Genomic DNA, 24,326 nt, shown 5'->3' with positions numbered 1-24,326 from the left:
ATTCTGTAGTTTTTCTGGACTTGGGGGATTTTAAGCCACATGAAGTGTGCTGAGGAGTGACTGTAAGTGTTTGGGTTCTGCTCTGCAGCCAGCCTGTGCCACGCTGGTGATGGTGCACAGCCTGTAGCTGCTTCCAGCTCCCTCTGCCTGCTCTGCTTCAGTGTCCTGTCTGTGGGACATGACACCGTGAGCATCCTTCGGCCCTGAGCAGGGCATGGGGCCAGCACCCCCAGCTCTGCCACACTGCTGGGTCAGGGGTGGCTGCCACAGGAGCTGCTCCTCCTCAGGTGCCCAAATACTCCTGCCTTGGTCTCCTCCACCATCAGAGGGGCTTCCCCATGACATCATGAGCAGCATGTGTCCCCTTCACTGTCAATACCAGGACCTGTTGTACCTCCTTGTTTGAGACTCACTCCCTGCTCAGAGAGCATCAATCAAAAATAGACGTAGGCAATGTGTGTCTGTCTCAAAGAGGGGAGGAGCACAAAGGCTCAGGATGTCTGAGTTTTATGTGGATTACAGAGATCACTTGTAACACCAGAGTGACAAGGCCACCACTCTAATTTATTAATACAGTTACAAAATTAGTGTGCTTGCATCTAAAGTCTTCTCAAACTGACCTCTGGAAATGGTGCAGTTGTCATCATAGAAGTGAGCAACTTTCTTTCATAGCCAGGAGTCAGATCTTCACAGCACTAAAAATATAAGAGAAACATGGAGTCAGGATGACAGTTTGTTGTTTCATGTAATAAAGAATAACAAGTGAAAAATGGACAGAAAGAGCCATTTCAGCCTGTTCAGGAGTCAACATTAGGTACAAAAATAAACGATGTCTTTGGTACTGAGAGAACAGCATCAGGTCCGTGGGACACATGGTCTCAGTCTCTGCTGGCTGTCTCTGCCTGGAGTAGCAGATCTGTGCCGACCCACTGGCACTGACATCGAAACAGCAGCACAGCTGGCCTTGGGGTCACACCTCCCATCTCCTCCCCAGGAAGATGTCACCCTTGTCAGAGGTGACTGCAGAATTCAGCCATGAAATCCACCACAAAAAAAGCTTTTCTACCAAGCAAAAAGCAGAAAATTATTTTGTGAAAGGCAAAAGGCTGCATCTTTGAAAGATCTGTTTGTTTCCCATGAGATCTAAATGTAGGCCAGAAGCTGTGGCTGGAGAAAGGCTGTGGGCATCCTGCCTGCCTATCTGCTCTCTTTTTCAAGTGACCTGGCAGAACTTCCCCACTAGTTCCTACAACAGCCTCAAGAAGTTGAAGACTCGTGGTACTATAAAGGCTTTTTGTGGTACTTCACAGAAAAATTAAAAGCTGTACTGTTTATCTCCCCTTTCAGGCTATCAAAGAGCACCCTGCTTGTGACTATCACTAGTGGTGGGAATCACCTTTGGAGTAAAATGTGTTTCCTAGGCTAAACAGCAGCAGCTCCACTATCTATCATAGTGCTTGGCTCTGGTACTGCTGTTGGGAGCTGGGAACATAGGGAAATAATCCTTAGAAGAAACGGGAGATGCCTTAGTCCTGCAGGACAAGGAACCCCTGGATATTGTACAAAATCTGCTGTGGAACGCTGCCTGCTGCTCAGCAGCCCTGCACTGACAGCAGGCTGGAGCCTCTGTGAAGAGGGGGCAGTGTCCGTGTGCAGGGATCAGTGCTCGTGTGGGATCAGTGCTGTGCTCTGGGGCTGAGCTGCAGTGCACCTCTGTGCACCTGGCCGCTGTGGCTACTCCCTGCCCGTTCCAGTGAGATGTGCCTCTCCTGGATGGGTCCCGGAAGGTTCATGTCTGCATCTGCCTTCCGTAACTTATCAAAACTAACAGCATGGAAATGTTGTCATGCAGTTCCTATGGCATCTCCCTGGTGAGGTCTCTTGTGGGTTTAATTCTTTACTTTTTCTTTACTTTTACTTTTAATTTCAATTTCATATTAAACTTCAGAAAATTTTCAGGGTGAGATTTGATCTCTACAGTGCAAGGGTGGAAATACCTATGTCAATATTACCTGAAGCATTCAGTACAGATAGTCCAGAGCTGGGCTCTCCCAGTCTGGTCACAGACAGACAGTATTCTGAACAGCATATAAAACCTGAAGGAAAAGATTGTGGGCTTGTTGTGTAGAGCCCATGACAGCACAGGATTTGGAGAACCGAACCCCCATGCTGTGAGCCACTCATTCTGTGCTCCTGGCTTTGTGAAATCCTCTTCCCTCCCTAAACATACTGTCAGATTCCCTCACGAAAGGCCAGAGATGTCCCATGAGAGGAGCAGAGCGGGGCGGGGCAGCCTTTGCTGCTGGTGGCTGTCGGCAGCAGTGGAGTGGGGTCACACAAGGTGTCTCTTCCCAGCACTGGCACTGGTGGACACAAATTAATTTCTCTTGCCTAGAGAAGACACTTTTTTATTCCCTCTACTTGTTACTGTGCTACAGCACAACAAATTCCCTTTATTGGCACTGCCTGACAGTAGGTGCCCTGATTCCCTGACATCACCTCTTGGCACCAGCTCACCTCAGTTCCCCGGGTCTGTTACAGGGCCCTTCTTCAAGTGCAGAGCCCTTTCCATATTTGTGCTCAACCCAAGTGTGGAATCGACACAGGCATGAGAGTCTTACTTTAGAAACAAACCCAAACACCTTGGCTCAACCCAGGCCGTTGTACCAGGTGCTCACCTTGTCCCACAGAGCATGTGATGCTCCAGCACAGCCCTGATTTCCACACAGCCATCTGAAGTGTGGCTGTATCATTCTGGGAACAGTAGTGGAAGAGCTGTTACATTTGAAAGCAGGTTTTATTCTCACAAAATGGTATCAGAATGTAAAATTTTTCCTGTTCATTTTAGGGCAAATGACAGCTAGCAAGAGTCACTAAAAAGCTGCAGTTGATGGGGTGGCTGAGTTGGCTGTTGGAGAAGTAGGGGTGGTGTGATCTGGGTTTTGCTTGGTTTATGGCATTGCAGTTTTGGCCCGAGGGTGCAGGACCATTGAACTCCTGTGATTCAGGGTACTGTCAGGCTAGTCCAAAGCCCAGTGAAGGCAGTCAGAGACTCTGTAATGTAATGGGCTTTGCATCCAGCCTCAGGAGCACCGTACCACTCTCTGCTTTCAAAAATGAATGACTGTTTTTTCTATTGCTGTACCATCTCTTCCAGGTTTTACTGTTGAGTTTTCTTAGCACATATTCACTTGATTGATTTTACAAATAATACCTTATTTTATTTTGTCCATAAACCCAGATATTCTAAAACTGGTTTTTCAGGACCTACTGAAAACAGCAGATGACTTTCCATTGCCCTCAGAAAGCACTGGGTACTCCTGTTCACTCTACACCATTACATTTTTCCTTAGCATTGCATGTTTCCTTGCTTGAACAAGCAATCCATGGCACCAGCAGATGCCCAGGTGAACATTTGGCAGGCCACTGCACACACCTCTGTAGTGAACACAGTTAGGCGGTGGACTGTGCTGATTCAGTGTCCTGCACAGAGATTTCAGAATTTTTTTTTTAAACTTAGGCCACTAATCCCTGTAGGTTTAAACTGATCCCCTGTTCAGTACCCAGGGAGCTTCACTGGTGCTCAGAGAAAAGCAGTAATGGTTCAGCACAGTGCTGGTTTTGGGGAAGGGTGAGAATACCTTCCAGCAGAGGAAGGTATTCTCTGCCTTTGGGGCTGATGCTGTCCTACCTGAGACCAGGTAGTGCAGCCAGCCTCCACACCTCTTTGCCTGGCCTGTTCCCAACACTGGTTGTTGGTGGTTTGCAGCATGCTCTCTGCATTATTTCTTCTTTAATCTTCTGTTGTTTTCCATCTTCGAGCTGTCCCGCGAGAGTGTTGCCCTCATTGCTTCCCACTTGCTCTTATCCCTCTTCTTCTGTCCTTCATATCCCTCCTCTTATCCTCCAGTCCTTTTTTCTCCCTTAGCTGTGTGCACATTGTCCCAACCTTAGCAGACATCAAAGAGATGTAAAGGATTGGATGTCCCTTTTGTAAGTCGATCACCTTGCCTTGTCACTGTGAATAATCATAGGTCTCCAGGCTGCAGGCAGCCCTGGGGTGAAGGAGCACCTCCACTACCGGTGGGTCAGTGGTGCCAAATTTGAGCAGAGCTAACTGCTTTGGTTCAGTAATACCCTGCAGCAGCAGATTTTACAGGTTAATTCCAAACCACTATGAAGAGTCGCACCTTTTTGTGCTGTGTGTTGATTGGCCTTTGATTCCCCCTCCTCCCCGAGTCCTGGGGCAGCAGCACACCCGTTATTTTTCATGTAATTTTGGTGCCCATTTCTTGATTGCTTCTTGTCATATCATTCTTTCCAGTCCAAATTATTTCAGTCATTTCAGTCTTGATTTTTCATTTAATTTCATTTGTGTAGAACTGGCCTTTGTTCCTCGTGTTGACCTCCAGCACACTCCACAAAAGCATCTGTGGTGCAGCATTTGCATGTGTAAAGAGGTGCACGAGCCAGGAAAGCAGACACAGGTCTTTGCAGGGAGGAGCTGCTGCTGAGCCCTTGTTGCTCCTCTTCCCTCGGGAGGCTGGAGGAGGCTGTGGGGCCAGCTGGAGCAAAGTGCCCACAGGGGCCTTCTCCCTCGGGTCCGGGGATGCTCACACCCTTGGCCGCCACGTGCTCTCACATATTTCCACTGAGGTGGGAAGATCTGTCAGAAACTGATGAAACAATCACTGAACTGGGAATTGGATCAAATTGGGAATTTGAATTGCCCAAAGCCCAAGTGAAGTGATGGACAAATGGCAGGGAAGAACTGCTGCTTTTAAGCCGTTGGAGCAACAGCTGAGCTCCCAGCCAGCAGGATGGTCACTACCTCCATATAATTTACCAGGCTCCAAAGTACGCTTTAAATACATGAATAGTCATGAGCTGCAGGGAGCAGCTGAGCCGCTGTAGCTGAATTTCAGCCTCAGCAAAGGCAGGTGAGAAGTGAAGCTGAACTGACAACTCCATCTCGTATCGTGTGCGAGAGGCGACAGCGAAGCCTGAGATCTCCTGTGAGATCAGAGTGATCTGAGGCCATTAAGTGGAGATTAGGGCTCGGAACATCTTCTCTTACATCAGTAGGCTTTGTTTATTGCAACCAGCTATTTTGATTTCTTAATCCAGGAGTAAAGCCTTCTGGCATTGAGCTTGTGGGATAATAAATGAAGAGATAATTCAGTGCAGTGGGAACTTCTCGATCAGCTCAAACAGATTCAACACTAACACCATGTGGTTTTCTGTGGAGGTGTATGTGGGTACCTGTTGCCTTTGCTCTCTTGCTGACAATACATAAGCCTAAGTAGGTCAAACAGGAACAATACTCATTTTTAAAAGAGAACTATAACCATTTCTAGTTTCTCTCTCTCCCACTCTTTTTTTTTTTTTTCCCCAGGACTTTAATCTTTTATATGAAGAAGCAAAGTATTACCAGCTGCAGCCAATGATTAAGGAACTTGAGCGATGGAAACAAGAGAAAGAACAAAGGAAACATTTCCAGCCTTGTGACTGCTTGGTTGTAAGAGTGACTCCAGATCTGGGGGAAAGAATTGCATTGAGCGGGGAGAAGGCTTTGATAGAAGAGATCTTCCCAGAGACTGGGGACGTCATGTGCAACTCTGTAAACGCGGGCTGGAACCAGGACCCCACCCACGTTATCAGGTTTCCCTTGAATGGATACTGCCGGTTGAACTCCGTGCAGGTAATGGCCTTTCCGTGCTGCCTCCTCTGGTGCTGGGGTGCTTTTTCACTATGGCTTGTTCAATTATATGCAAATTATTTGCTTCTGCCCAATTACTTTCAGTGCTTATAGTGCAAGAAAACATCTTTCTGCCTGGTGAGATCACAGTCTTTCAGGTTTTCCTGAGTCTAAGCAGAAAAATACATTTAGATTTTGTGTATGTTAGTGCCATGCTGGCCTCATAATGGTGTTATACTGATAAATGCTAATTTTTTTCATCAATGTATAGCCTTTGGCAGTATTTTTTTTTTCCTCCAAAGTGCCTCTAGGAAGAATGAGAGAGTTCCAAAAACTACAAAAAAAAAGTCTCCACACCATTTTATAGAAAATGCAACAATGTGTAAATGCATAATTTATGTCTCACTCATAATTAAATGATGGTGCCTGCGGGATGGACTTAAAAAAATTGATCTCTGCACTTTTTTTTTTTCCAAAAGGATGTTCTATAAAAATTGCCCAGAGTATTTTAAACAAAAATGTATTTCATTTTATACTCAGAGTTTTGACATTAAGTTTAAAATTAAACATCTGAAACAAAAGAAGATAACTGGACAGATAGGTGGACAGGAATAAATACGTGGTCTGTGTTTAGGCAGCAGCCTGTGGGCAAGCAGTGCCATTTCTCAGGGATCACCAGCACTGCAGCCAGAGCTCTGCTGGTGTGGCTGTCCTGGGGCTGTGGGGAGGAACCAGGCGATGGTGCCGTTAACTTGGCCTTAATTAACACGGGCAAGACAGAGCTCTTGGTTTTTGTGTGTATTCCTCTGGAATATGCTGCAAATGCTCATGTTAGGGGAAGTGAAATCAACCTAGAGGGGAGTATTTCCCAAGTTACCATCCTCTGCAGATGGGCTGTGGCTGCAGATGTGAACTGGGCTGTGGGAAATGCCATGGTTGTCTTGATAAAGTCCCCTGTGGGCAAAAACCCACAGAAGAGCTGGTCCATGGACCAGGCCGGCCAGACCGGCTGGGGAGGGAGGTGCAAGGGAGCAAGGGAGGACAAGAACCTGGAGCTCTTGTACCTGTGTGGTTGTTACACATCAGGCTCAGGCACCCTCTGTCTCCCAGGCTGCCAAGGGACATCTTCAGGGGAGCTGCAGTCACCTGCATATGTAGAGGTGGGTGGAGTCATTTTCAAAACGTGACCCTAATGGTGGCTCCCCCACTGCATGGGCAGCATTCCCCGTGGGTTTGGGTGCTTTTTGGTTCAAGACTCCCAAGTGGTATATTTGGTTGAACTTCACCAGGCTGTGGTTAATTTTGCACAGTCCTTACCAGTTTCACACTTGGCAAGGCTTGGGGTGGGTTTGGTAAGGCTTGGGGTGGGTTTGGCAAGGCTTGGGGTGGGTTTGGCAAGGCTTGGGGTGGGCTGCCCCAAGCCCAGCGGGCTGGGAGTGGTCAGAGGCAACTCTGTTTGCTGGCAGTGGGACAGGGAGATGTCTCCATTGCTGTGCTGGGAGGAGAGGGAGCAGTCTAGCTCAGGTGAGTGGGTAGGGAAGAGCATTTGTGTCCCAGCCACGCTGTCCATGGGATCCTGCTAGATCACACAAGGAATTAGAGAAACTGAAACAATAAAGGGTCACAGTGAGCCACTGACCAGCTCAGCACTGGCTGGCCAAGCTCTGGATGCCCATATGGTTGAGCACTCAGCTCTCTTTTATCCAGAGTGGTGTAACTCGTAGGATACATGTGCTACCTGAGTAGTAAAACACTAATTACTGTTACTATTTGAATGTGTTTGAATTCAGTCAAAATTCAGACAGAATCAAAGAGTCTCTTTGCAAGTTCATGTTGTGGAAAAAATTTCTGTCAAAGAGTCTACAGTATAAGTAATACTATTAAACTACATCATTTTACTAAATTACATCATTTTACTATATAATTAATAGAAAGTGTTTTCAAACACTTTCTGGAAAATGATGCATTTCTGAGACCAAAGGCTGATGAAATCAGCAGCTAATTAGCATTGGCTCTGATGAACTCTGGTCAGCACACAGGCACTGCTCTTCCCCCTCAAAGGATTTTTTTGGCAAAACAATATTAAGTCAAAAGTTGGAAGTACAGGGAGGCAAATGCACAGTCTTAAGGGAGATGGGTAGTGGTTGGAAGAGCAGAATTGCTTGCAAAGAATCCCAGAGAGCAACACAAGAAGCCTGTCTGCTGTTTGCTGAGGTGATACATTACTTCTGTCTCCCTAGGCTCTGCTCAATGTATTTGGTAGCACAACTGCAATATTTATAAATTTTTTTCCTATATTTGGAAAATATTTTCATTAAATGCTTTATATCAAGAACTGTGCATACAAAACAAAGAATGTCAACACCTATTAGGCAAAAAAAATACAGTAACTCCTAATTTTACAGCCATTTGTAATTATATAGAGGTATAGGTTTTTTCAACTCCTTGCAACAGGGTCTGGTGGGAATCATGAATTTATCTTACAGAAAATTCTGTGATGCTGTGAATGTTGAACATTAAGTCTTCATAATTAAGAATGTATTTGTTAATATTCTGCAAAATTTAAATGAAATGCACTAAATGAAAGGATCAGGTTTCCATTTGGAGAACCTTCCAATAAAATCAAATGTGCTTGGAATATTGGAAGACAGCGTATATTAAATCCTAGCACAAATCCTCTGTTTAATAATGTGCATGTGTCCCTGTACATGGGAGAGTCACAGCTGATACTCAGTTTTTGGCATATTCTCTTTGGAGATTTTCAGGAAAGTAGCTCTGATTTGACTCAGAGATGGTCACTGCTTTCCCCCTGTCTGTACCTTACCTTCAGAAGAAATAATGTGTATAGAGTCAAATTCTCCAAATGGAATTTAAACCTGTCCATGTTCAAAATGCTGTTCAGTCTCATGCACAGAAGCACTGAAAGGAGCCTTTTTGCCTAGACCTGAGCTCAGCCTCATCCAAGTGACACTTAAAACCGCAGTATTTAAACATCCTCAGCATTGTTTACAGGATTTGGCCTGTTCTGTTTCTTGCTGAGAAAATTGATGATCCCAAGGTTTTTAATGCCAGATTATAGCCTGCAGTCTGGTCCTTCCAGCACGTACTGAGCAAAAATGAATCGCTTTGTTCGGTGTGTGGAGCTCTGAGGTGTAATGTCTATCTGGACTGGGTGTTTGCAGAGAGAGGCTCAGTGAAAAAGAATCCTATTTTAACATGCAGCCTTCCATAGCTTTGGTCTGAGGCAAGCCAAGGGCACCCCCCTGCTTGTTTTGTCTTACAAGCAAATTGATTTAAAAAACTTTTTAGTGAGGATTTTGAAGTCCCGTCTCTCTCAGAAATCTTACCTGTCAATCCTCTGTTCCACTCTCCAGTTCAGTGGGAGAAGCCTCCTTTCCCATCGCTTGTCTCTCATCTTCATCCTGTCGGGGCTAGGAGCAGTGATACATAATACAGGCAGAACACATTCCAGCCTGTGAAACAGCAGCCTGCTGGTGTCTTATTCCTCCTTCCGTCTCAGACTCCTCCTGCCTTCCTCTCTGAGGAGGAACAGTGTTGGTATCTGCACCCCATTTTGGAACTATAGGCTGCATACAGCCTGGACAAATAAGAGAGACGGAAGCTTTCTTTTTCTCTATCTTAAAGGTATTTTATTAACCCACTCTCCTGCCTCTTCTTTTCATCTCTCCTGGTTCGTTTTTCTTCCATGCTCTCGTGTGCTTTTTTGATCTTTCAGTTCTACAACTTTCTTGCAGTGTAGAGTATGTAAAAATCAGGGCAAAAGTCAGGGAGATTTGGCAGATGGGACTTTCTGAGAATGTTAAGTTCCTGTGTCCCAGGGCCAGGCAGAACTCCTCAGGCAAGTTGATTTTCAGCAGACTCGGCATGGCTTAGGCAAAGCTCTGCTGGAGCAGCCCCTTTCCTTTGCCCGTCCTTAGAGCCAGGGTAGCAAAAGTAAAACGTTTTAGTTACCCCTGAAAAGCCAAACCCTGGATTAAGTGCAGATGGATAACACAGGCAGCCCCTAAGGAGGGATCAAACAGATTAAAACCAGCAAATGCTGCTGCCATGGTTTGCACTGCACTACGACACCACCTTGGACACAGCTGTCCTTCCAAAATCATATGTCTGGGAAAAGCAAAGCCAACACTCAGGCAAAAGAAGTGGTGCACTAAGAAATGCAGCGTAGCCTCAGGTGGGTGTGTGTGAGGGCGAGGGCAGTGCTCTGTGTGCAGCTCCTCAGTCGGTGTAGCCACGGACGTGCTCACAGCGAAGCTGAGCAGAGACCAAACTCCTTCTGTAGCCTCAGCCCAGGAAAGTACGACATGAGTGTCTGAAGGTGGATGTATTGCTTAGACACCTCTCTAGGATGAATGAACAAGTTTGTAAAGGGCTTGGTCCAGGTCGCTGTGGGTGCAGAGAGGTGTCACACGGGGCTGGTGCTGCTGTGACCGGGATCCTCAGGTTTAATAATTAAAACCATCTGGTCACTTCCCTGTTCCACGTGCTGCCACAGTGGGAGCCATACCCTGGGTGAGGCTCTTGGAGGACACTACAGGCTGCTCCCTTCGATGGCATTTATCAGTAGAGAAGAACACAGGAACCATTTTTCCAGGCTGCTGCCCAGGACTGAGGAGAGCCAGAGTGGGTCCTGCATTGTGACCTGCCCAAGGTGGATCTGGCATCTGCTCTCACCTGACTCTGGGAAAAGCCTGGTGTGTCCTGCTCTGCTGGGAAGCCAAATACCAACACACGCTCACGCATGTGGAAACACGTCCCCGATCCCATTGCCAGGATCAGTATATCCTGGGGAAATGTGCTGTGTGACAGTCGCAGAAATTAAAGTTGCCTCTGGGTTCCTTAAATTCATGCATCTAAATTGCACCAACTTTTCTTAAGGAGTAGAAAGAGAAAATACATATTTGGGCAGTACAGATTAACCTCTTTCTTGGGCCAGAACATTTCCCTGTTGTCCACATCCTGGCTCTGCATCCTGTCCCTGCCATGCTTTGCTCCCTTCCAGCGAGGGCAAACAGCTGTGATTGCCACGAAGATCTGGTGGATGTGTCATTTGAACTCCTAATACATTTTCATCTGCCAAGGAAGAGCTTCTCAGCCCCCCTCTCTCTAAGACTGTTCATATTACTAATGAATAATTGGCACTTTTTATTACAGCTTAAACCTGATGTTGCTTTCGATAAGCAGTAAGAGAGAGCATCAATATCACCACAGTCCAGTATTTTACTATATAATATACTAAGCTGCTCTGCAGAGTGCTTATTTCTTTGATTAATTTTTGTTTTCTACAGAGGTTTGCTGAGAGCGAGACTTTAATCACAGTATAGTCATTTAACAATAACTTATAGAATTATAGCTGAATAATATTCATTCAACGAGGACTCGAAAGACTAAATCCATCATTTAGATCTGGTGCTTCCGAATGCTTTTATCACTAAAATTTGCTAAATATTAATCTGATTTTTTTCCCTCCACATTGCAGGTGCTCGAAAGATTATTTCAGAAGGGATTTAACGTGGCAGCTTCCTGTGGTGGTGGGGTAGATTCCTCCCAGTTCAGCGAATACGTGCTGTGTCGCGAAGACAGACGACCACAGCCCACCCCAACAATCAGAATAAAACAAGAGCCCCTGGACTAGACCCTCCCTGTGCCCCCTTTGTAACCGTAGAAGTGTTTAATAGTCCCTTATGTGAAACACTAAGGATTTGCAAAACAGTATTAGCAAACAGACGTTGACTTTATGTTGCCAATTAGTGGTACTCTGAAACTACCTGTCACATAGCCAGCCATGGAATGCATTTGAAAAACCAGTTGTCCGTTGTCCACAGTGACGTTCCTGAGCACACCCAGCGTGGCGGGTCTGGGATGTACTCTGGGCTGGCCAGCAGTGGTGTGGAACAGGCAAAGCTTCGGAAACCCTGGCCCTGGACTGGGCTTCTGCAGCAAGAGCCATGGAAGCAGTGGAACAGACCAGCAGGAGCAGTGGTCCCGACAGCTGCCCAGGGACACCCCAGAGCTGCGCTGTGGGGACGGGGGCGTCTGCGGGAGGAAGAACCCTAAAAACTGCACTGAGATTCCTCCCTGACTGCTGCCCCTCCTCCATATCAGACGTGCTTTACACCCCCAGCATCACAGTCACCTGGTGATTGTACTCACCCACATGAGCAAATGGCTTATTTTTATACTACATTTCCAACTGAGGTCTCTCTCTGTGAACAGGATCCAGAATCAGAAAAGGACCAATTCATAGTCACTGGTGCTCAGTACTAAACCCCCACCCCCCAAACCAAACAAAATAAGTGACAAGAAATTAGACAGGCCCACTTACGGCAATATTTGCAACAGTAGGGATCTGGAAGCACAAAATAAAATGCTAAATAAATCCACCATCACACGAGGGTCACATACTTGACATGGAGCTGTAGCTCTTTAAAGCCAGTCTTGTTTTGACACAGCAACTGTTAAGTTTTGCATCATCAAAGAAGCATGGTTCTGCCAAGCAAGCCACCCCTTGTTAATCATTTACTAACCATGTTAGAAGCCCACATTTAGCAGGAAAGTTTTAAGAATTTTGGACAAGCCCACTCTTTATGGGTCTGGAATTCTTGCAAAGAGTTGTTAAAATCCTGTATTGCCATTGCCGGATGAAAGCAGGCAGCCTTTTGCTTAAATTGTTTTTTTATTCTAAATTATTATTTAGATTTTAACTGTGTAGCTGCCCTCTATCTGTGTAACTTTCTCTGTAACAAAGTCAGGGGTCTGTCTGCAGGAGGGTCCTGCTTCTGCCAGGACTTGGCACTGACTCACAGGGCTTCCTAACTCAGGAGACAGCACCGTGTTTGCAGGTGCAAGGTTATAAATAGCATTCTGCTAAATCCTGTTTATTGCTGTTTAGCATGATTGGGTCCTCAATCACTAATTCATGTGTTAATCACAATTTAGTTTCTCCCACATTAATTTATAGAATATTGTTGTAGATGCTGAATTTTAATTAAACTCTTTTTAGATGCATAAATATGGCCATATGGAACAAGGTACAGAGTATTAAGTGGTCAACAGTTCTTTAATGCAAATTGATTGCAATCAGGCAAAATTTAAGACTAGTATTTTCAAAAGCAATGAGCTGTACTGACTATCCAAGGTAAAATCTAGGCAGGGGTCTAATTTTTGGAAAAGGGCTGGATACCTGTCCATGGAAAATCAGACCTCTGCAGGTTTTCTCACCTTGGTCACCACACTCGGAAATCTCTAATGGCAATCCTGGCCACTTGGCCTGCTACCTTAACAGAACAGTTGAGCAAATCTGTCTACTTTAAGAGTTGTAAAGTTATTTTATTTTGTGGTTTTATACTTGTACGACATTCTAAAGTTGCTAGGCATTGCCATATTTGAATATATGGCACAGCATTCACCTTTGTATGTAAGATATCTGTAGAATTGTATATTATACATTTAATATTGTAAAGAACTTAACGTATAATTGTCATGTATTTGTGTATGCACATTTCTTATACAGTACTTCATGCCATAAACATTTCTGTAAAGTAAATGAACAAAAACAAGCACGTAGGGTGGAACATTCACTGTATCTCCCATGTTGTTTGAAAGAGGTGAGAATTTTTGATTGCGTCTTCTCCAGCCTTTTTCTCCATTCAGCTTGATGTAGCCATGTCTTACAAAAAGATAAAAGTGTTTTATTTATTACTTTCATACCTTTAAGTCCAAAGTATCCTTCACGAGTCTGTTCAGGTTCTTGTTTTTATCCTGCAGCCACTCCTGCCCTGCCCTCCGGCACGGGGTGAGCCGAGTGCTTCCGGCAGCACGTCCTGTCCGGTTCTTACCTCTCAGCCAGGGAATAAAGGTGATATTCCATCCCAGGGGCCTGCTCCTGCCCCTGGTGCTCTCCCCAGGCAGCTCTGGGGAGCGCAGAGTGGGATGGTGCTTTTACACATCTGTGGAACGTTGGAAGTATTTGTGGTTGGTTGGTTGGTTGGTTTTTCCTCAGTTTGGTGTTTACTGTATTCTTTTACGGCTCAATAAAGCAGCTCCCGTAGTTGGGGCAGCTTTGCTGAGGTGGCATTGGAAAGGGTTCCAGGCTGCGCCAGCCGAGTTAAATGTGAACTTGAGATGGAAAGTTTAAACCATGACATCACAGCATTGACTGCAAAACAGCACAAAGGCAAGGAAGACATGTGGAAACAATCACTTTCTTAGAACAAATATGCCTTTAAAAAAAAAAAAGTTAAGCCTAGGACATGTTCTTTTAGTTAGTAACTTCAGGTCACCTATTTAAAGATTATTACAGTTTCATTTATATCTTTTTTACTTATTTCCCTGTATTTTTAGGCAGCAATATCAGCAAAAACTGATTTGAATATTTACTTCTGGCCTTAAACCATAGCAACATAAGTTAATGAAGAACGTTGCTCAGCATCGCTAAGATGTTTTAAAGCACCACAGAACCCCAGTGAAGCTGTGGTGTGCAGCCAGCACAGGTTTGTGTGGCGAAGGCCAAGAAGCAAAGCACAGCCTGGTTTGTCACCTAAACCCATTGAACAAAACTCTTCTGATTCGCTGTTGCTAAGCACTGTTCCCGTGCTTGACAAGCACGAGGCTTCACGAGCACTTTGTGTCCAGGCTGTCACAGCTCCAGTCCAGACAGAAAGCAAAAGAGAACGTTCTGTTGTGCTTGTTGGACTCATCGCTCCCGAGAAAGCCACTGCTGAGTACATCCATTCTCTGTACTAATGGCATCGAGGTTTGTTGACAATTTTATTAGATGTTTCACAAAGGATAAGAATCAGCACAACAAAACATTGAAGTATTTGGTTTTAATATTTCTTTGTGGGTATTCTGTTAATATTTTAATGCAAAATGTTTCTGACCAGTGCTTAAGAACTACAAGACAATGTGAAATTCATGTTTGATAAATTAATACTGTATGTCACTCGATGTGTTACTTTAGTAAATTGTTTTATTTCTTTACAAAATAAGTACAAATAAGGGAGTATGTTTTCACACAAATTGGGGGTATTTACCAGTATGTACAGAAATCATCAAAATAACGTAACTCTAATAAACACAAGGCCTTTATTAACAATATGTACAAATTATCAATACATTTAAAACGTAACTTTACACTTCCTGGCCTTAAATACCTTATGAATAATCTTTTGGCTAAATAGCAGCAGTATAAATTTTCTTCTGCTTTTCATAAACCTTAAAAAATAATTAAAACCTTTGTTTTTAAAACTATTGGACAAATAGTTCTATTTGTGCTTTCGCTATGGTTTCCCATCAAAAAAAATATTGCCTCAAAAAAGTGGCAAGCATAACATAGTAAAAATGGAAAAGATAAATAAGCAAATGTGTCCCTTCTGTGGTGACTGGTAACACTGTTAGCTCTGAAGCACAGCTCGTGCCCACCTGCCTGTTCGTGCCCTATTCGATCCCCATTTCACAGGCTCACACTGACATCGCTTGGCTTCCGTGTGGGCCCAAATTCTGCTTCAGCAAAGCATTTAAAAGGCATTCACCCCACCTTTAGGTACTTACAGCTGCTCCTTATGCTTAAAGTCACGTGCCTGTTCAGGAGCCTCTCCGGACTGGAGGCCTTGGTCCAGTTGTCCAAGGCAAAGGTGTCCCCACTCCAGGTGGCACCAGGCTGCCCGGGCTCACCTGCTCTCCCCACTCCAGGAGTGGAAGCGGCCCCCAGAAACCTCTACAGTGACTTTAAACATCCATATAGAATACTCTAAAATCTTTACTGAACAATATTATCTTTTAAAACCACCATTAATCCATACTCTTTGCAATAAATAAATTAGTATTTTTCTAGAAAATAAAACCCAGCTTTGAATCCTGTTACTAACCAGCTGCTACAAATGCGCAAAAGGTTGATGAGATTTAGAAAACAACTGGAAGCAAGTCAAGGTAACTCAGCTGAGACCCAGCACACAGATTTCATACACTTAAGATTTGGTTCAGCAAATGGCTCAGGAAATGAGCTGTGCAGTAAAAGCAAAAATCCTAAATATATAAAATTTGTGGGAGTGTGCAGTGGCTAGTCTCTTGGCTGTGCAAAAAATTGCCATTATAACTAAGCTAAAATAGCAACAGGTATCACCATGGTTAGTAAGACAGTGCTAGTAAACTGAAAACAAAACAAGCCCAGCACGAGTGAACACACAGGTGAACACCATGGCTGGGACCCACCCCTGTGAACCTGTCCCAGTCCTGGCCAGGAGATGGTTTAAGTGAGCCATTGCATTTGTGTAACTTCAACATCAGCTACTTCAGCCTTACCTAAAATGGCCAAATGGAGCAAGACTTCAATGTTGATTTTATTTGTGGAGTTAACATTTTAAAACCTTTTGCACATTTTTTTTGGTGGTTTTTATATATATATATATTTTTTTTTTTACATAAAGGGAATTTATTGCATGTGTCTGACAATTTTACAAAACAAAATTACTGGAACATTGACTTCTGAAAAAAATAGAAGGCACATTAAAATGACAGCTTTCAATGCAAGTTGAGCTTCTGTGGAGCAATCAGTACAACTGTTGGCTTTATTTAAGCAGAGCTCGGTAGAGCAGCAGAGAATGGCTCATTTCTCGCTCCTGCTCCATGTAGAAGATGAAGTCCCTGAGGTTCACGCGCGTGATTTTCTGCCGGGGGTACTGCCGGGGGGAGGCCGTGCCCAGCCCGGCCTGGCTGCCAGCACACACCCCCACACCCTGCAAGAGAGCACACCAGAGCATGAGTCCTCAGCAGCAAAGGGCCTCCTCCTCTCCCAGGGCTACAGCTGCTGGATTCTTTTCAAACAGCTTCAATGCATCATTATGAGCCTCATTCTGTAAACATTACATGAGGGGTTTATTACTATTATTATTTTTTCTATTCTGAGTCTCTCACCAGGTTAACCTGAGTAAAGGCCACAAGTGCAAACACATGAGGCTAAACCTTGGTCACTTACAACTCGGGACAAATCCATCCTGCTACAGTCATGTTCACTGTAGACATATTTGACCAGTTTAAATTCAGGAGCCTTTTAAGAAGAAAACTATTTTCAGCAGGTAAGGCCATTAAGATATCAAATGTGTGCACAATCCTACTGCTCATCCAAGGACTGGGAACAGGTGAGTGGCATATTGGGATGTCCCCAGAGGGACCCCAGTTCTCTCCTCTGGGTCTGCTGAAGAGAAGGGCTCAGTGTGGGGAGATACTCAACGCAAGCAAACAATCAAAAAATTAAATGGAAAAATCACAAAGACTCAGACATTGTGTGATAATAAACACAAACATTAGTGTACCTGTTTCTACAGCTATGTTAAACAATTACATATTTTTTAATTGCTTCATTGGTAGTGAATTACTGAATACCTCATCCTGGCTTTGTATATAGAGAGCAAATTCTTAAACTGGGCCTGGGAACACAGTGATCTGAGTATTTAGAAAAGGAAAGGACATAATTACAGCCCCTGCAGACTCATGGAGTTTAAACTCAAACCTGATGCACACACATGTTCAGCCATTTTTTCATCCATAGGAGTCCACTTTTTATTAATTCCAATTGGTTTGTAGCAAAATAAAGTGTTCTAACGTAGAAAAATAGGTTTTAATCACTGAAAAGATTTAAGCTATTTTTCAAACCTCTAAGACATCTGGTAAAATTTTCAATACTTTTAATATCCCACATTTAACTGCTGCTCAAACCTACCTTTCTTTCCCCAGGAAATACTTATTCTAGGATCTTGAGTCCAGACATTAAGAATACAGTTAAGGGTAATTTTACTACTGAAAAGTTGCAGGGGAAACATACATGGTCTGTTGAGAGTAAGGCATGGCACTGTTTTCCTCTGTCCACCACAGTCAGTCTGACTCCTTGCAGAACTGCACTATTCATGTTATTTCTCCCATACCTGCTTATTCAATTACAGCAGTGGGGCAAATCCTGTTCTGTAACCACAAACACAAAAGGCTTCATGGAGTGCAGTGAACGTGGCTCAGCTTGCAGGGAATGGAGGGAGAAGCCCACGACCTTTGAGCACCCGGAGCATTTGAGCCAAAGGATTCTGCTCTCCAGTATGGAGCAGTTTTTGTTAATTAATTGATTGAGCACCGAACCTCACTGCTCATAGGAAATGCAGCTGCAAGGGCTGCTCATCCATGCTGCAGCCAAACACATGCCCAGTGCATAGTCCATGTATTCAGCACTGCTTCGAGTTCAGCCTTTAACCCAAAACCCCACTTTGCATTCCTAAAAGAAACGGACTCATTTAAACTCTCCCTCTCTGTCTTCCACAGGTTGTACAAAACCGTACCTTGACCTGCCTCTCACTGAACTCTGAGCATGCACCCACTCTGACAGGGCTGTGCCCACTGCTCCTAAGTCCTTAAGAAACCACTGTGTGTGTATTTATTTTAAATCAAGCTGACTCAAAAAATACTTCTCCTTCTTCTCTGTTCCCACCATGGTGCATCTCTCCCCTGCCCACAGCACTCATTTCAGATTCATCCTGACCACAGGACCTGTGACAAATACACTTGTAATGAATGTGGCCACCTTAAACTCATTGGAAACTGCTGTCCTTAGCACTCTGGACTGGGAGCATCCCACACACACCCAACAGTCACAGAAAAGCTGCATAACTTTTAACATTTTTTCTTTATAAAAAACTATTTCTTGAGTCAGGTGAGTTACATTGACAGCAAGGAACTGCTCTCTATTTGGACAGAGTAGCTGGAATTAAGATGTGCCAAGTCATATTCATTGCATTTATCACTTGAGATACTGAACTTCTACATAGGAAGAGCATATCCTTAACCAGCACCAGAACATGGCATCAAGCTGTGCACATTGTAACCACAGTTGTGAGCCCATCAGTTACCTGATCATGTTCTGGAATTGTTTCACAAGGTGAAAAAAACCCATAAAAATTATTTTAGAAATAGAGAAGCACATCTGTAAGCTCATAGAACAGTAATTTATATGTGTCAATATGATCACTAATTTAAATTAAAAACCAGTTTGTTTGGTACTGCATTGTATGCAAAATTACTCTGCAGATGCTATATATAAAAAAGTGGACTCCTAAATGCCATAATTATTTAATTGAATACATGAACTCAAGTGTAGTTTAAAATAATGGCCAAGAATAGTGGAAGTGAAGTAATTCAAAATTTTCTCAAGAAAAATCACATTTTTTATCAGCATGACAGATTTTTCATCAACCCAAACAAGCCCCTGTGTTGTCTGTATCTATGGCAACTAATCAGAGTTACACAGATAAAAGCTCTAACAAAAAAAGTAATGGTTTTAAATTGTTTACCTCCTTTATTTCCTGGCCTGCCACACCCAAGTTATTCCCAAATTTCACACACACTCAAATATACATCAATGCTAGTTTTTGTATCAGTGAACTTCTAGTTATAATTTCAGGAAAACTTGAGACATTCCAGACCAGAAAAAACCCATGTAATTTATGCATGAACTCTGTGCCTCTTAATTTTGAGACAGCTTCCAAACACGCGTTCCAGTGACTTCCTTTCTCCTTCCCTCCCAGCCTCTCCTTTCCCCACTGCCCCTCTTCCCGTGCTCCTTCAATCCTTTCTTGTAACACACCTGGGGACTGGTGACTGCCTCGGACCTGGCAGCTGCAAATCCCACAGCACAGCCCAGCACACAGCAGAGAGCAAAGAGATTCTCCTGTGCTCTCCTTGCGGGCCTCCAGGGGTGGGGAGCACCTGAGACTCCCCCCAGCTCCTGCTCCCGGCCAGGGCTGAAGAGAAAATCAATTCATGGAAAATCACAGGCAGGAATTTGTAACCCTGCCATGGTGCTGTGCTCTCCGTTAACCTGTAATCCCAGACCCACTGAGACAGCCACAGTCTGTCTGCCGGAACAGCTTTACTGCACTTCAGCCCCGTGAGCTGATGGGGATAGAGCTCACAGCATTCCAAATAACAGTGTTGGACTGACAAGCTTAATTCAACTGTTGGAAGCTACCTAGCTTGAAATTACGGCTTCAGAAGAATCAGAGTAATTACTCGTTCAGTATGCATACTTTGAAGCAATTCTGAATTTATGTCAGATGTGACACAACATTTGGGCCACCTTTCTCACCTGTTTGCTATTTTCATGATTTTCCTCTATGAGAAAACTCCTGCTGTATTGCAGAGGGAAATATAAACAGTTCAGAATAAAATCTTGACCGAAGCCTTGGTAGATCACTAGCTGAATATACAACAGTCTGCCACAGAAACACGCTCTCCCAGTGACAGGGAGACTACAACAAGCCCTGTGCACAGAGAGGCCAACAAAACCTCCTTTGTGTCACAGTTCTCAGCACTACTGAGAACAGCAAATGCAGCTCCTCTACAGAGTGTGCATCACCTCTTACCTCTCCAGGAACAGTGTGTGCCCTTCACCAACCACCAAGTCCCCCTTGCCTCCCAAACCTTCACCCATCTGGAAACTGTGTCGGAGCTACTCCATGGTCAGCTCTTGTCCCATCCTCAGGTGACACAGGTGGGTCCCCCCGTGGCCCCCAGGGCTGCAGGAGCTCCTCAGCCCCCAGGGATGGGTGACCCCAAGCCAGGTGCACCCCAGAGCTCACAGTGCAGCCTGTTCCTCTGGAGAGCCCAGCCAGCCTCTCTTTGCTGTACCCAAGCCAACAGTACCCACAGAAGCTGTAGGGACTGAAAATCTCAAGCTCCTTCCTACCTCTGTTCTCCTTCTGCTGGGCCCCACCACTCAACTGGATCCCTAAGGATTCGTAAAGGTTTAAAGGCTGCTGGGAAAGGGGACTGAGGCAGACAGACACACCTCTTTCAAAATGATTGTGGGCAAACTCGCCCACCACTCACAAAGTAGAAGCGTCTTTGTGCATGAAATTACAATAGTTACAGCAGCAGGTGGATGGAAATCAAAGTGGGTAAGTCCCAAAAATGTGCTGTTCCCTGCTCGAGATAGAAGTGCTTTCACAGAAGAAAGCAAATGTAATACAGAATCTACACTTATTTTTATAACAATTTCTACTGTTGAACAATTTTTTTTTTTTTTCTTCACAAACCTGCATCTCTTCAACTTTGAATTACAGAACCATGGAAATAAAATACAATATTCTTGTCAGGGAACAGAAAGATAAGGGCAAGTAGCAGATTGCATTTAATATTTTATCCATCCTTCCTTCACCAAAAAACAATTCAGTGCTGACATCTCTGCTTTGAACAGAGTCTTGATCTGCGGCTATTGCTTCTCTGTGAGCCAGAGACAAGGCAATAATGATAAAAGATCCGCTGGGTTTCTTCCCAGGCTACATGGCACATCCTTGTGGCAGACTTCACTTCAAGCCAAAGTCTGAAAGTGAGAATCATACAGCAACAATTCAAAGCCAAGCTATCTATGGAGTAAAATATACCAGGAATTTTGTCTCTGCAAGCTCTGTGCACTGCAGAGGAGTGGGAAGATAAGGTATCTATTAGTCTGCTTTTATGAACAAGAGATCTTGAATCACAAGAAACATTCTGGAGATATTCTGCAGCAATTATGTTTTTACTTGCATAAAATGCTATTAGATCTTTGGCTGAGAGGCACATGAAAAACAGGTATAATACTATGTATGATTAGCTGTCCCACATAAATTAGGGTTTAATTCAACACCTACTGAAGCTAACAGTAACAATTTCACTGAAACATCCTAAAATTAAGATGCCTCTAAAGTACAGAAATGTAATAACTGTTCATCAGCACCTCAAAGATTAACAATGCTATAGGAAATATAATTATATCTACAAAAATACCGTGCATCTTCATATGTGCAACATGGTGACTCTACCAGTGTCTTTAGAAAGATTCATCACCAAAAGCTATCATTTAGGCCTTCAGATGAGCAGCATTTACAGGGAGGAGTAGATCCCATGCTTTCTTCGGAAGCTGGTTATTTTCATTTGCCAACATTTTCACCCTGTACTATTTTAGTGCAACTGTTCCTACAGACTGTTTTGGCACCCGTTCACTTGCTACACCCTTCTGGATGCAAATGCATCTCCTTTCCCCTGGGCACATAAACACACACCTCGCCCTGCAGACAAACATCAGAAAAACTGATTTGCACAAGTACTTACAAGTACTTCAAATACCAACACAATTGCAACATTTCAAAGACAGCGTGCAGTAATTTTTAAATTAAGAAATAATAAGGAGAAGGTAAATCACACTAAGTCATGGATACAGTGAAAATTTTTTCTTCAGATGTGATCACCTCAGTTTATAATTACCTGATGTTATTTGAACCCAAAGAAATGGGCTGCCATTACAAGCAGAAGACTTTATATGTACCTGCTCCTCGCCTTTATTACATTACGCCAAGTCACATACGCAAGTACTATTATAATAAAAAACCTGCTTGGTAAAGCAGCATCAAACCAAAATCCTCCAGTTGAGGGAACTGGGCATCAATTCCAATCTCACCACTTATTGCTCCCTCTAAGACAGCATTTCCCCCCCAGCTGAATGAGAGCAGGGGCAAAAAGCAGGCTAGGAGGCATTTCAGTGGGAAACTATCTGGGAAGAAGAGGAGTCTGCCCCAATGACAACAGATAATAAGATGAAGTGTAAGGGCTTTGGGCTATGACATTCACCTGCTCAAGAGAGATGGGTGCTTCAGTACCCAGTCCTCAATAGGTCACTCTTGGTAGGAACCAGACTGCAACTCATCCTCCCTTCTTAATCAATGTATCCACACAGTGTCTGAATAATCACTGCACTGATGTGAGGCAGAAAAACTCAGGTTTTTGAGATAAGCTCTGCATTCTGCAGAGACCTTTGACCTTTCCAAGATCTTTCAGCACCCCCACTGCCTGTTTGGTATCTGATGAGAACACAGTGCCTTGTATCCTCCAGCTCCTTGCAGCACACTCACAACACGCTGGTGGTGCAAGCTCTGGGTCGTCTCATTTCCTTTGTTCATGAACCTGCTCTTCAGAGCAGCTACGGGTCCTGCCAACATCTTTATCCACAAACATCTCATACCCAACACAATCCACTGCCTTACTTGGACTTAAAAGCAACGACAATTTTACCTGATTAAGAATTCTTAAGTTTAGGCTGCGTTCTTGCCGTGGTAATTATAAGTGGAATATTCTATTTATCCTGTTTCCATCATACACATATATTTTCATTTTGCTTGGAATGCTTCTCCTTGCATGCTTTCCAAATGTTTAATCAAGTGCTGCTCCCTTTCAAATACTAATCCTGCCAAATTTTTTTATTGCTATTTTTCAAGCACTGTGGTGCTTTACCCTTCTCATCTTTCAATACTAACATAGGGGGGCTTTTTCTTGTTTTCTGTTGTTTTGTTGAGGTTTTTTTAAGCATTTGCTTGCATTACGCCAGCCCAGTCACTCTGTACATCCCTGCATTCTCTCTCACAGAGAATCAAGAAACATCAAACCAACTTTGGGAGAAGCCCTACAGCCCAGCTTGCAGGATTCACATTTTCCTTGAGACATATTTGATTCCCATCTGAATTTTTTCTAATATACTTGATACTAATTTGAAACTATCTCAGTTTTACACAGTGGGTGGCCCTTTCCTTTCTAACCTGTATGACTGTGACTTTCATAAAACCTGAAACATAAAATAATTAAAATATTCTTGACATTCATCGATCTCTAGACACATACAACTGTAAAATTTAATTATTTAAATGTCTAATTAAAAGATACATAATTGCCATACAGTAAAGGCTGCTTTTTGGCCTGCCTCTTACTGAAAACACTCTGAGCAGAACAACTGTAGGGGACCAGACTCATTTGCAGCAGGTTTTGATGACGAGAAGTCAGCACTTCCATGTGCATCACAACACTCTATGCACTCATCGAGGTGAGACACAGGTACCACAGAGCTGCTTCATGTCCTGCCAGCCCTCCCATGGGAGGAGGAAGAGCAGGAGACAGAGAGAAAAGTATCCCAATCTTAAACACAAAATCGCTTTCTCAGCTCTTGAGAGCATGAATTGCCCTCATTCATCTCAGCTGACTTTCGGTTCTTAAGCCTAATTATGATGTATAACACCCAGACTTTATAATAATTGTGTTTCCAGCTGTTGGCCATCTTGCTCACCCCCAGCAACTGTGCAAGTGCCAATCAAGTGACTTTATGTGCCAGTTGCCAAACAAAGGACAAAAATACCCACAGAGCTACCAGCTCCTTAGGACTTTATTCCTGTGTAAAATCTGCTGGTGGATTAGTCACTCTCTCTGAACAGTGATCTAAACCTTTCCCTGTAATTACCACGGGCTCCTCTGTGGATTGAGGGTAGTGCAGGGCCCTCACCCGTACCAAGCCCATTAAACAAACCAAAATAAAGCAGGCAATGCAGTTATCTCTGGATTGAGTGGCAATAAAATTAAACCCTAAATGCTAATACCTTCAGCTTGCAGGATAAACACATTGCTGGAACACAGTCCAGTGTGCAGGAAACAAGACATTAACATTTGCAAATAAAAGGTGGAAGACAGCTAACACTCTATTACTGCAAATATCATGGAATATAATTAAGGCTGGTGCATTTCAGACATTAGGGAGAAATGACAGAGTTCA

The 24,326-nt window shown here is 43.8% G+C and overlaps 2 protein-coding genes and 1 long non-coding RNA gene across 7 annotated transcripts in view; 1 reads left to right on the top strand and 2 right to left on the bottom strand.

The window, feature by feature from the left end:
* KCTD15 (potassium channel tetramerization domain containing 15) overlaps positions 1–14,971 on the top strand; it is a 46,758-nt gene extending 31,787 nt beyond the window's left edge. For all 5 annotated transcript variants that reach the window (XM_017736568.1, XM_017736570.1, XM_008635506.2 and 2 more), the window contains exons 4-5: positions 5,396–5,701; positions 11,199–14,971. In XM_017736568.1, coding sequence (XP_017592057.1) covers positions 5,396–5,701; positions 11,199–11,354 — 462 coding nt within the window. In that variant the 3' untranslated portion in view covers positions 11,355–14,971. The remainder of the gene's footprint in view (positions 1–5,395; positions 5,702–11,198) is intronic.
* Positions 544–11,192, bottom strand: LOC108447236. Its single transcript, XR_001862674.1, has 2 exons — positions 9,046–11,192; positions 544–695 (listed from the first exon to the last, which is right to left on the bottom strand). It is a non-coding gene; the product is annotated as an uncharacterized LOC108447236 (long non-coding RNA).
* Positions 14,677–24,326, bottom strand: part of LOC108447230 (transcription initiation factor TFIID subunit 4-like) — a gene marked incomplete at its 5' end in the record, with an annotated part of 146,090 nt that continues 136,440 nt past the window's right edge. Inside the window, one exon of the mRNA XM_017736554.1 lies at positions 14,677–16,455. Coding sequence (XP_017592043.1) covers positions 16,288–16,455 — 168 coding nt within the window. The remainder of the gene's footprint in view (positions 16,456–24,326) is intronic.

The sequence above is a fragment of the Corvus brachyrhynchos genome, unplaced genomic scaffold (genome assembly GCF_000691975.1).
Source record: "Corvus brachyrhynchos isolate BGI_N302 unplaced genomic scaffold, ASM69197v1 scaffold66, whole genome shotgun sequence".
Classification (NCBI taxonomy): Eukaryota; Metazoa; Chordata; class Aves; order Passeriformes; family Corvidae; genus Corvus; species Corvus brachyrhynchos.
The sequence above is the reverse complement of the archived record's forward strand: the minus strand, read 5'-3'. Positions and strand labels throughout refer to the sequence as shown.